The sequence below is a fragment of the Anneissia japonica genome, unplaced genomic scaffold (assembly GCF_011630105.1).
Source record: "Anneissia japonica isolate Jap-2015-1 unplaced genomic scaffold, ASM1163010v1 scaffold1511_len2985839_cov193, whole genome shotgun sequence".
NCBI classification, from domain to species: domain Eukaryota; kingdom Metazoa; phylum Echinodermata; class Crinoidea; order Comatulida; family Comatulidae; genus Anneissia; species Anneissia japonica.
This window is the reverse complement of record NW_022685291.1, coordinates 2269422-2281460: the sequence shown is the minus strand read 5'-3', so window position 1 is coordinate 2281460 and position 12039 is coordinate 2269422. Positions and strand designations below refer to the sequence as shown.

General features: G+C 33.8%; 2 protein-coding genes across 2 annotated transcripts in view; both read right to left on the bottom strand.

Annotated features, from left to right (window-relative positions):
* The window catches only part of LOC117111080 (helicase SKI2W-like), a 5586-nt gene extending 3080 nt beyond the window's left edge, over window positions 1-2506 (bottom strand). Inside the window, exons 1-4 of the mRNA XM_033253966.1 lie at window positions 2480-2506; window positions 1967-2047; window positions 1554-1664; window positions 523-735 (exon numbers count right to left, since the gene is read on the bottom strand). Coding sequence (XP_033109857.1) covers window positions 523-735; window positions 1554-1664; window positions 1967-2047; window positions 2480-2506 — 432 coding nt within the window. The remainder of the gene's footprint in view (window positions 1-522; window positions 736-1553; window positions 1665-1966; window positions 2048-2479) is intronic.
* Window positions 2507-4704: 2198 nt separating this feature from the next.
* The window catches only part of LOC117111067 (helicase SKI2W-like), a 16031-nt gene continuing 8696 nt past the window's right edge, over window positions 4705-12039 (bottom strand). Inside the window, exons 8-14 of the mRNA XM_033253957.1 lie at window positions 10273-10419; window positions 9278-9338; window positions 7136-7351; window positions 6601-6711; window positions 6132-6365; window positions 5067-5333; window positions 4705-4770 (exon numbers count right to left, since the gene is read on the bottom strand). Coding sequence (XP_033109848.1) covers window positions 4705-4770; window positions 5067-5333; window positions 6132-6365; window positions 6601-6711; window positions 7136-7351; window positions 9278-9338; window positions 10273-10419 — 1102 coding nt within the window. The remainder of the gene's footprint in view (window positions 4771-5066; window positions 5334-6131; window positions 6366-6600; window positions 6712-7135; window positions 7352-9277; window positions 9339-10272; window positions 10420-12039) is intronic.

Genomic DNA, 12039 nt, shown 5'->3' with positions numbered 1-12039 from the left:
AGACGCGGGGGTCTCTGGGGGGGGGGGATGTCCCAGACGAGATTTTACATCAAAGACAATGTTTTTAAGTTTTATTTTCTATGGTAACATGCATCACACATCTAATTAGGTCTCTGTGGTTGCCAAAAATAGCTAATAAAAGATCATGAGAATTTGCTGGTGCTTAATTTTGACTATATTATATTATAATATCACCATTATATGGTGATGTGATAATGATGAATTTTACTATTTAAAAGTGTCATTTCTGGTCATCTTGAGGTACTATTTTCTCAAATGTTCTCACCTCAGCCCCAACCATTGTGGGGCTGAGGTAAATGTTACCAACTGATTTTACTGAACTACATTACCACATCATTTTGCTAAAGAAATTAAAATGTTATTATATTTTTTTTTCACTGAACTAATATGCAGATCTATAAAAAACTAAATAAAATTTGATAAAAAAAGATATAAAAAAAATCTTGCACTCTGTGCAAAATGGATGGATTATTTTTGAATTATTTTTATCCTACATGGCACCTTTTTAATTGCTTCAGTAACCATTGATTCTTTCTCTCCATTATAAACTATGCAGGACAACACTGCAGCAATCTCTTCTGGGCGTAAATCATCAAGAATCCTGCCAAAGATAATCTCAGTCAATATGATCTCATGGTGACTAAATTTGCAGGCTACAATGCCCTTCTGCTGAATCTCCATGTCATTGTTTAAGTAACGTAGACTTTTCAACACCTAACAGGAATGAATAAAATAAACAAACGTCTAATCTCTAAATAGTGAAAAACAAAATCACATATTGTTTTAGTTATGTTCACTGGCAGGAACATGAATTCACATACTGATAAAATAAATTGTTACACATCTACAATTTGTTATTAATTATTGTCGGATATCCTGTAGTGACATTGGTCCTTTTTACTGCCCCAAAACATGCCTATCATTTTAATTTATTTATTCCTTCTTTATACTGAATATACACTTTCAGTACATAGCACTGATTCCAAGTGGTTCAGTTCTCAGTAACCAAAAAAAAAGCAAAAACTTAAACTTAACTGCAAAGTTATAAAATACAAATGAAAGGGAACATTGGATGAAACTTAGGAAAATATTAATAATTAATACAGTAATAGGCCCTATATATGGATATGCAAGATATGAGAAAATCTAGTTAAATAAACATGGTATTATTGAGGATCTGAAATAGAATGCTTAAAAGTTGAAAGGGTCATATATTTAAAGCTGGTTTTAGCATTATCCGGGAGTTTATTCTATAATTTAGTAGTTTGGCATACAAAAGTTCTTTTACCTTGCACTAATATTCCAGGTGTTTCAATGAGTGTATTTTTACTTTGACTACAAGTACAATGCATTTGCAAACAATAATTAAAGGAAAATTTTAAGATATATATGATGGAGCATGACCATTTAAACATTTTTAGAAATACACTGTTATGGACCAAAATAAAAATTAGATGGGGTGTGGTGCCTTCAATAGCACAAAATTAAAAATAAATAATGTTTCAAATTCAGATCCTTCAACATTTAAATACCTTCTGTCTTTGTTGAAACTGTGGCAGCAGAAGCAAGGGTCTTTCAGAGAGCTCTTCTTCAACTTTCGCTATTTCCTCCTTCAGTATTTGTTGATTTTCAAATGTTTCATACTGTACATAAAATTTTAAAATGAAAGTAATGGTCAGATTCAAATGCTAGACCACGATAATATTTACTGTCAGATATTATCTTTAAAAGATGTTTCTTTTTTAGTTGGCATACATACTTCAAATTTCCAAGTAAAAACAGACAATTCATCATCATTATTTAGCATTATCACATTCACCATAATCTACTTTAGTCATAAACTGCATCTTATCTCTACAATACACCAATTTTTTTTGTTGCAAAAAACAGAATTTATAATTACAAAGGTATATAAAAGATAAATGGCAAGATTAATTAGACCTACATGCATACGAAGGTGTCTACACTGACAACATTTATATCCAGAAAGTTGCTCTTCCAGATAATTTCTCTCCTGTGAAACATTCTGAGGAATGAAAAAGGAAATATTACCTTTCTACAGAATCTATGTATGAGGGTATTCAGCATAACTTTCCTCATTAGTGAAATATTAATTATACAAACTAGCATATACCCATGCTCCGCATGGTGTTGAGTGAGTGGGTAAAGGTGGCAATATATATTGTTGATTGTTATGGGAAGTCAATTGTTGTGGATGCTATGGTCCCCATTTTATTATTTTTCTGAAGGACGTCTTTATAGATACTGTTTTGAGTTTCTTTGCTGAGTAGTCCTTGTGAGGAATTATTGTTCAGTAAATTTGATGAAGGGTGGATCCAGAATTTTTCTAGGGGTGAGGGGCACTCAACAGTTTTAGAATAGGTAAGTGAGTAGCAAATAGAAGTAATTAAAAAAATTTAGAGGCAAAACGGGGATGCAGGTGCCCCTCTCCCCTTACTGGATCCTCCCCTGCCTCCTGATCCATTTTACGTAAATTATTTTTTAATTTTTATTTATCTATTCAAGACCCAAAAGTGTGTCAAACACCAAAAACAGGGTTGTCATAAAAATACAATATGATATAAAAATAAATGCCTAAAGATTAAAAAAATACATAAAATACTATAAAAATTAATTTTACATATCAAATATTAAGGATTACATTAAAGGTAGAAAAATTACAATTAAAAATATCAATATTAGTAAATATTTGAACAAAATTATTGTATAAAAGAGGCAACTCAACGAAAAAGTACCATTTTCACAAACATTAACACGGGAATACTGAACTAATTATAACAAATGATTAATACGAAGCTTATGCACAGGAACATGAAAATAAAAATTTGACACACGGTTACAATCAAACTTAGAATTTAAGTATTTAAAAAGGAAAATAAGGTCATTTCTTTTGTGTCTAGTAGATGGTAGAAATTCTTCACAGCTAAGCGAACCGGCTGCTGGGCTGATGAACTTAATGAATTTATTATGAATCTGGTCAATTCTGTAGCATGAGTTTGAGATATTGAGTTGTAGATAACTGAACAGAAGTGAAGGGATGGAGTAATTAACAATGTATACAGAGTAAATTTTGCGGGAGGTGTAAGAAGTTTGAAAATTCTCCACATCAGTCCAAGCAGCCGGTTCGCTTTTTTAACAATGGTGTCCACATGGATGGAAAAGGTTAAGTTTCCATCAATGTTTCCAACACAAAGGTCACAATGTGCTTTAACAACTTTTACAACTGGGACAAGGTCTCTATATGGTAGCATACAACATCATAAATTATATTGAGTCTACCACTGACATTTTCACTAAAATCTAATAGAACATTTAGATCTTCAAAAGTTGCTTTCTTACAGTTGAATTGGTATCTGGCAAATTGATTTACGAAATCAAAATAACCGTCAAATTTTAGCTTAAAGGAGATTAACTTGTGGTCAGTATGAAAAACATTATTGCCAGTTTTTATGTCATTTACCATATCATCATTGTTTAAATCCAGGATTTTATTATTACAAGTAACATTCAAGTTTACATCGTTTGAGGTTATGTCCATCAAGAACAGTATCCGTAAACAGTTTAGTTATGGAGTTTACTGGTGCTTGGTACGTACCATTAGGACATCAAAGTATGTCTGAGAAATTACAATCTCCAACAATTAAGAGTTTATAGTCACCATAGGACCGAATGGATGACTCCAAGGATCCGACAAAATGTCCTGTGTAAAATTTGGTGAAGTACTGTAATTTTGATGATCAAGATATAATCACTTCAGTCCATATTATTTCGTTGACATCATCTTCCGGGTGAAATAGGTCTACGACTAGTTAATCTGGGATGTACATAAGAACGCCTCCTCCACGTCTACCGTCCTGCCTAACACATCTGTACTGTTTAAAATCGGGGACCACAATTTCTGAATCAAGAACAAAGTCTTTCAACCAAATCTCCGAGAACGATACTATATCGTAGACGCTGTTTAACATAAATGTCTCGCGAAAAATGGCGAAAAAGGTACGTGATTCATTGGTTTATGCTGTTTTTTCGTTGCCATCCAATATCCAGCCTTGAAAATAGCGGAATATGGTCGTGACATATAGAAACCCCAGTGTATGACATGAGCACATTCCTGCCTGCGGTTTCAGAGGAGGTGAAGTTACGCAGAGGCAATTAGCAGAATTATTGTAGATGAACAATCAGCATATTATTCACACACATTCCAAAAACAATAGGCTGTCTCAATTAACATCTGGCATTCTGGCAAGTTTGAAACGAATCGGACTTACCAAACTTTAGTTTAATCGTGGTAACTAGCCTATTACATGATTGGTGAAAATATTAATAATGCAAATAAGCAATTAGCATATTCAAACACACCAAAAACAATAGGCTTTATCTTCTTAATACCATCTTGCATTCTGCCAAGTTTAAAACCAATCAGACCAAACTTTAGTTATAATTGTAACAAACAAATGACTGACAACGACAGTGACAACAACATGAAGAACATATTTAAAAACTCCTTGAGGTGGCTAATAAATATAAACGATAATGTGTGTAAACAATTGCAAGGCCTCAAATACTCTTGTATTAACTTTTTCAGTTTCTTAAATTTTCATTCAACCTTAAAATGATTTTGAGGTGATTTTTGCTCATGTTTAATTTTTCAATTATCACTTGTCAACAAATGACAATGACATTTGGGCGAGAGTCTGCAATATCCTTCCTTAGGCATGTGTCGTAATTCTAGGAGCAAAAATGAATAGCCTGATGGAAATTACTTGTCCCAACATTACAACTCCCTGCCCCAACTGATTCATATGGTTATTCTTGTATTTCTACTGGTGCTCATATTCATACAATTTAATATTCAAAGTCACAAATAAATGGAACATCTATAAATGACTTTTAAAATTCAACTGTTCTTGTTGATTGTTAAATTATATATAATTACTATTATTATTATTATTATTATTATTATTATTATTATTATTATTATTATATAATTACTTTCTGTCTATGCTTACCTTCACTAATCTTACCTGTAAATATGGTCTTAAACTATTAATCTTTTTGTATGTGTAATAGTACTGTTCCAGATCCTCTTCGCACAGGCCACAAGGTGCAGGTTTGATGTCATTTAACCTATGTTTCAAAGCTAAAAGTTCCGTTTCCCTAGATAAATCTCTGCAATACTCTGCAAAGCTTTGCTTGAGGATATCCTGTATTCGGAACTTAGCCCTATGAAGTAAATTTAGGATCATGCTATCCTTGAGGTAAAACTGAGATTCAACAGGACAAGCCTTTCCCTATGGGTAAAAAATAGATTAATTCCATTACACTTACTAATCAGCATCATTACTGTAGTGACAAAGTGAATTTAAAGCATTAATACATATTAAAGTGAATTTTCTCGCTCTTAAAACAGGGGCAGACCTGTCAACCCATACGCATTTGCCGTAAAGTCTTGCGTATTCCAATCAAATCTTCCAAGACTTATGCAAACAACGGCAAAACTTACGCTTATCCTAAAATTTGAGTAAATTTTGTTTCCTTTTCAATTTTTAATGAATTTTCATAAGAAGGGAAAATGCCTTTCGTTATCTTAACCTATCTTTCAATAACGACTGTATCTGAGATCATTATAAACTCAATAATATCGATTAGATGCCATTTAAGCCAAAGCATCAGGCGGGGCCTAGCCCTGGACCCCAACCGGGAGCCCTTGGCAGCCCCCTGGCCCCAGCCACTGTTCGTGCCTTAGGCACTCACTATGTCACCCGATCTTACTCTTTGAAATTTCTCAAGGTTGTCAGGTATGCAGGGGTCATTGCTGACCCCTCACATAGGCAATAAGTTACCCCTTCTTTTGGACCCCTTAGACTTGTTGGATCCCCTGTCAACAAATTTCTGGAGCTACCAACTGCTAAACAAAGTGTACCGTCTTTCGATGAGACATTTAAGCTGTTGGTCCTGTGTGCAATGGCCCATGTGGACGTTAAGGAACGCAGTACACCACCTGAAGGACCCCACTGGAAATAAGTCTTCAGATTTAGTAGGCTATCCTTGGTGTCATTCACACCAAAATACTATCCCTTTCAACTTACTTGTTGGAAACTTCTTAATATTGAATCATTAGGAATGCGATCTCCGCATAGAATGATAGAGAAACCATGGTCATCCTTGCCTCTTCTACCTGCTCTGCCAGCCATCTGAATGTATTCGGCTGAATTAACAGTACGTCTCTTCACTCTATCATACTTTTCATTAATGGAGTCAAAGATCACAGTTCTTGCTGGCATATTTACACCGCTAGCAAATGTCTCTGTAGCAAATAGGACCTAAAAATCAAGTTAAATATACACCACTTATAATAATACTAATCAATATTTTTATAGCGCATAATGTTAATAACCTCAAGCCTATTGGAACTGAAGTAGAAACAAGGAGATAAGAGGACTCTTTAAAAGAAAGAAGCCTCCATGAGAGCTAATTTAGAGCTGTGTAAATTAAAATATGATTTTAAAATGAATGCTATTCTGTTATTCATATTTTTTTATCTTATCATCTGAGCACCTTCACAAGACCCTTTTGGAACAGATGTTCTACAATTTCCTTCAAAAGTGGCAAGACTCCACTGTGGTGATAAGCTATACCCATCATCAGCATCTCCTTCAACTGAATGATCTGAAAAATGCAATGTGATTTAAAAATCAAAATATGCTTTTTAAAATTAATAACAATAAAAACAAAAATAACAATTAAGCAGAGTATCCAGCTCATAAATCTTAATTTCACTCGTTTTTAACTAACAAGTAAACAAAGAATCCAAACAATGATTTCATTACCCATAATTCACTCAAATATTAATATCTAGTTTAGATATTCAAGGGTCACTAATCTCATGGGTCACTATCTCAGAGCCACAAGGGTCTCCCATAAATCTCCAGGAGATAAAATAAGCAAAATAAATAAAATACTGGAAAACATTTCCTAGAGACGGCAAGCTATAAAGGAAAATAAACATTTGTAATCTAACAACACCAATGAACATTTTTTTGTTTTCATACAAGGAAATTTACAAATTCAAAAAATTTATGAAAAGGGTGACCTGGAATAATTTCTTGTCTGACTCTGTCAAGCTTTTCAAGGAGTTATTCAAAAAAACTGCAATTTCACTCTTCTCTTTTCGGCTTGTCAGATCAGCGCCCAGTAAAGTCAATGCAGTATCTCTGCATTTTGCTTTCGCGAATGTAAACACAAGTGCTGGTAAATAATCTAATTGGTATAGTACCATTGTGACAAATGGCAAGTACTGATTTCTTTGCTGAAAGACAAAACAAAAGTCACTTAATATTAATACTTATCATTATCTACTTTCCAATTATATTAAATTCAATCACCTTATCATGTATTTAGAATACACACTTTTGAACTGAAAAAATGCATTCTGTTCCTTGTAGAATAGGATATGGACATGATTTGTGTCGATTTAGAAGAGGTCACCTCACTAAATAAAGCATAAAACATAAAAGTTTTCAGGACATATTCGATTAGAGGGGAGAATGGTTAAAAAACACCATAAAGTTTTATATATATGGCTGCTCTCACCATTTTTTTTTTCAAAAAACCCAGATCCTTCATTAACATCCACACAAGATGTGTGAAGCCTCTTAGAAGGTAGGACTTACATTTTTCACCCATTGACATTCACCTATAATTTTACTATCAACTATTTGCTGATTGCACAAGGATGCTGTTTCATCAACATCTGGACTGGTTTCCATGCTAAACAAAGTGTATTTAAGGTAACCTTTCTAGTCTATTCCTAAGCTCTGCTCTTTGTCTTAACAAGTTATCAATTAAGTCATCACACCAGTTTACTACTGAGCCTTTTAGTTTTTATGTCAGGCAACCTGAGCATACCAAAAATGGATATGAAGTATTGAATGACAATGTAGAAAAATTCAAACACAACGTGACATATGTCCGCCACTCTAGAGATGAAAACAAGTCATCAGCAAAACAAAAAAATTTAGTTATTGGCAATTTAATGGTAAAACATGTTAAAACAAGAGGATTACAAAACATGTCCGTCAAAACACATCATGGTGCCACTACATCTCAAATGCTTAAACTAGTGAAAGAATTTGATATTATTTTGCCTGTGGGAACCAATGATTACTGTAAGGATAACTTGGATATTACCAACCTGAAGAATGTCTTCCAAAACCTCACATCATACATAGTTTTACAGATCTCAGGAAATATGCAAGTGTCAAGCATTTGCCCACGGCTTGACAGCAAAGTTGCAAATCAACGAGTGCAAAAAGTAAATGCCACCCTGAAATTGTTGTATGGATGGAACTTCATTGACAACAATTACACTTTTCTAAACCAGAATGAAATTGACCAAACAAGTTTCACACCACACGGCCTCCACCTCAACAAAAGAACCACCAAACTACTGAAGAGCATCAATAAAGTAATTTGTATATTACCTTCATCAGGAAAGAGCGTAACTCATCTTCACTTAATTACTGTTACCATTGTGGTGAGAGGGGGCATACATCACGAGTCTGCAGACATGGTAAGCCAAACTTGCTGGCAATGTAACCAAGAAGGGAATAAGCACAAACTGTGTGAATATTACAACACCCAACAATGAAAGCTTGGCAATGAAGAAGGTACGCCAAACATGGAAAGAATCACCCTCAAGGAAAATGACATGGACCTTAGTGGACACTCAAGTGTGGACACTCAAGTGTAGTTTTGAAAACATTAATTTATTCACAGAAAAATGTAAAATATTTGATGACAAAGGTTTTAACATAGCAGGTCTTAACATTGCAACTCTCCCTGGTAAATTTGATGAATTTAAACTTCTCTTAAAGAACAACAAAATTGACATTTTTGTATTATTAAAATGAAACATGCCTTTGCAATGAAATTAAGGATATCGACATTGCAATAAACGGGTATGATATTTTCTGGAGGGACTGAAATTGTGATGGTGGCAGAGTTGCAATATATGTCAACAAAAATGGTTGTTTTACATATACAATTCAAGAAAATATTATGAAACCCCAGCTTGAAATAACTGTTATAGAAATTACGCAACCAAAAATTAACTAGTATCAATCTATTTGAAATTTTTAAGTATATACTAGATGAACTTGAAATTGTTTTTTTATTATATTATTATAAGAATACTGAATATATATTATAAGCATAAGACAATATCAAACAGTACCTTGACATTTCGTAAACCTGCTCTCTTTTGGTTTTCATACGCAGCCCAAGCTCTTCGATAGCTATAAAAATGATATTGTGATTAGCAGACTTCCGATTTCTTTATTTGTCATACATGATACATGTTTCTACCTAGGTTTAACAGTACAATATATCGTTATTATATTATTGTACTGTTGCAGAATAAGCATAAAGATTCCTTGCCTATTGAAACTTCTGAAGTTCCTCAATAAATCAATTTTGCTAAAAATTTAATTCTTATTTGTGTTGGATTGGATTTATTTGGTGTAAACATCTAGTGTTGATTGGACAGTACATTGGGAGACATCTCCTACTCTTTACCAAAGCGTGTACTGCGTTCTTCAACGTGCACATGGGCCATAAATGTACACAGGACCGACGGCTTGAACGTCTCATTCAAAAGACAGTGTGCTTGTATTTCAGCCCTTCAGCTGAAACACAATGAGAACTGAACCAGGCACCTAGTCTCTCCACGGTTCTATATTTAAATATTCAAATTATTCAAACTCCAAAGTATATTGTAGTGATAGTTCTTTCAATTTCATAAATTTCAATACTGCTGTAATTGGATCTACAAATATAATTCTTCTGAAATCATAAAAAAAAAGGTTGCGAATGTGTAAAAGATATTGCTCTTCCACTATTATAATGATGGTAATTATGATTTTGCATTATGAGGATGGAGGTTGTGATAATTGTGGTTGAAGTTCAAGATAGCGGTAATGAGAGTGAATATATTTTGTATTGGAATTTGTGAAGTAATGTTATTATAAATGATTATAGTCTAAATTTATCATTTAATTTAATTAATAATTAATTACAAGATACATTTTTATTGCTCTACTCATATCAGCAGTTATATCTTTTGACATAAATTATTAAATAAATAAATAAATGATTACGTTAAGTACATAAAAAATACAAAAAACATTTATCTTTAGTAGATTTTTATCTCAACACCTTCTTAGGCCTTACTTTTCATTGTTGAAACGTTTAGACTCATCTACAATTTCAAACAGTTGATTTTCTGTGATGTTCTGAGTTCCAGTATAAATGTAATGATGCAGAGGCACGGGTCGTTTTGCAGTACAAATTACATAGACTGATTGTTTTTTTATCTTCCTGTTAAATATAGGTATAAGAATGAATTTTAAAAAATGTTAGTATTGAAAAAACATGGACCATGTTCAACATTTATAAACATCTTTCACATCACACATACTGTAACAGTACAATCACTCTTTTATTATACTGTAGTTCCCTGGGTATAATCCCAACCCCCCATGAACGCGAAATTGGCCCAATTTTGGGGACTTGCATTATACCCGGGAAATCCTGTGTGCATGAACAGAACAAAAATGACGATTGTTCTTGCAGTTATTTTTAGCAGCGAATCTCTGGAACATGCGCCAGACACTTTGACACAATTTGAGACATCATTTATCAAACAAGATTGTTGGCAGCACCTGCTGCCTTCCTCAGGGTAAGAGTGTCTAAAGTAAAAGATGGCAATCTGGCTATATTAACTAGACATGATAAACAATACATAGTATAACTAATAAACTGTGAAGAGCATAACAAATCTGTAAGTAAATGTTGAGCAAATTACATGGCTCAGTGGTCAGGATCAATGACTAGGCCTAAATGATTGAGAAAGGGCTATGATCCCATGGCTGTAATAAATAGGCCTATGTGTGGTGAGAAAAATAAAAGTTATATTATACATAATAACTTACTATAAAAAGTGGAAATAGATGATAAAACGATAAAAATGAATTTCATTCTATTCATTGAGTGATTGAAATGTTAAGCTACAGGAAGGTTATATGTATTTTGTGATAGAGCTTTTATGGTTATTACATCTGTTACGTAAAAAGGCAACCTGTTTCCCCAACATAGTAAACACCGGAATTTTGACATGGTCGGTTACCTTGAATAGCGATGGTGGTCGGGAGTATAAATGATGTTAAAATAGCTTTAAGGTTAGGGGGTTGCCTCCTGGCTAAGATGGGGGCTTCATGAAAGGCTCTGATGTTAGGTAGGCTAGCTGTAATTTGTTTGAAGTCTTGTTTGAGAATTTTAGCCAGATCGTTAATGCGAGAATTATGATCAAATACCAATGGACGTTTGGATTCCATTTTGGGTTTGTACATGAGGAGTTCTTCACGGGATTTATGGGAGGCTTAATGACTTTTAGTGGATACTCACTTTGAATCAACTTGCTTGAGAATTCCAATGTGTTTGTTTCTGCGGTGGAGCAAATACGTTTTATTCTAAGGTCCTGGCTATATATAAGGGAAGGTTTGATATTTTCAGGATGGGCACGCTTGTAGTACAGGTAAGTATGGTTATCCGTGGGCTTGGATAACCACTGACTCATACAAGGACATCGAGGTAAGACGATATCAGTGAATGATTGGCTTGAGGTGAAAAAAAAAAGAATCTTCGCTATGTGGTCAAACGAAAAATGTATCATAGATATACCTGACGTAGTGTAAAGGCTGTAGGTGATGGCAGTAAGTGCATGAATCTTCAAAGTAGATGTTAGTGTATGCTCGCGCCATTTTGGTACCCATGGTCGTGTCTTTAATTTGCTTGTAATGTTTTTAAGTGGTTGAGTGATAAGATAAATTCAATGATCGAAGTGATGTCTTGAATGTTGGAGTCAGGAAGAAATTTAGTTAGAAATTCTCTACAAGCGATGAGACCGTCGCAAATTATGTCAAAGTGTCCAGCGTATAT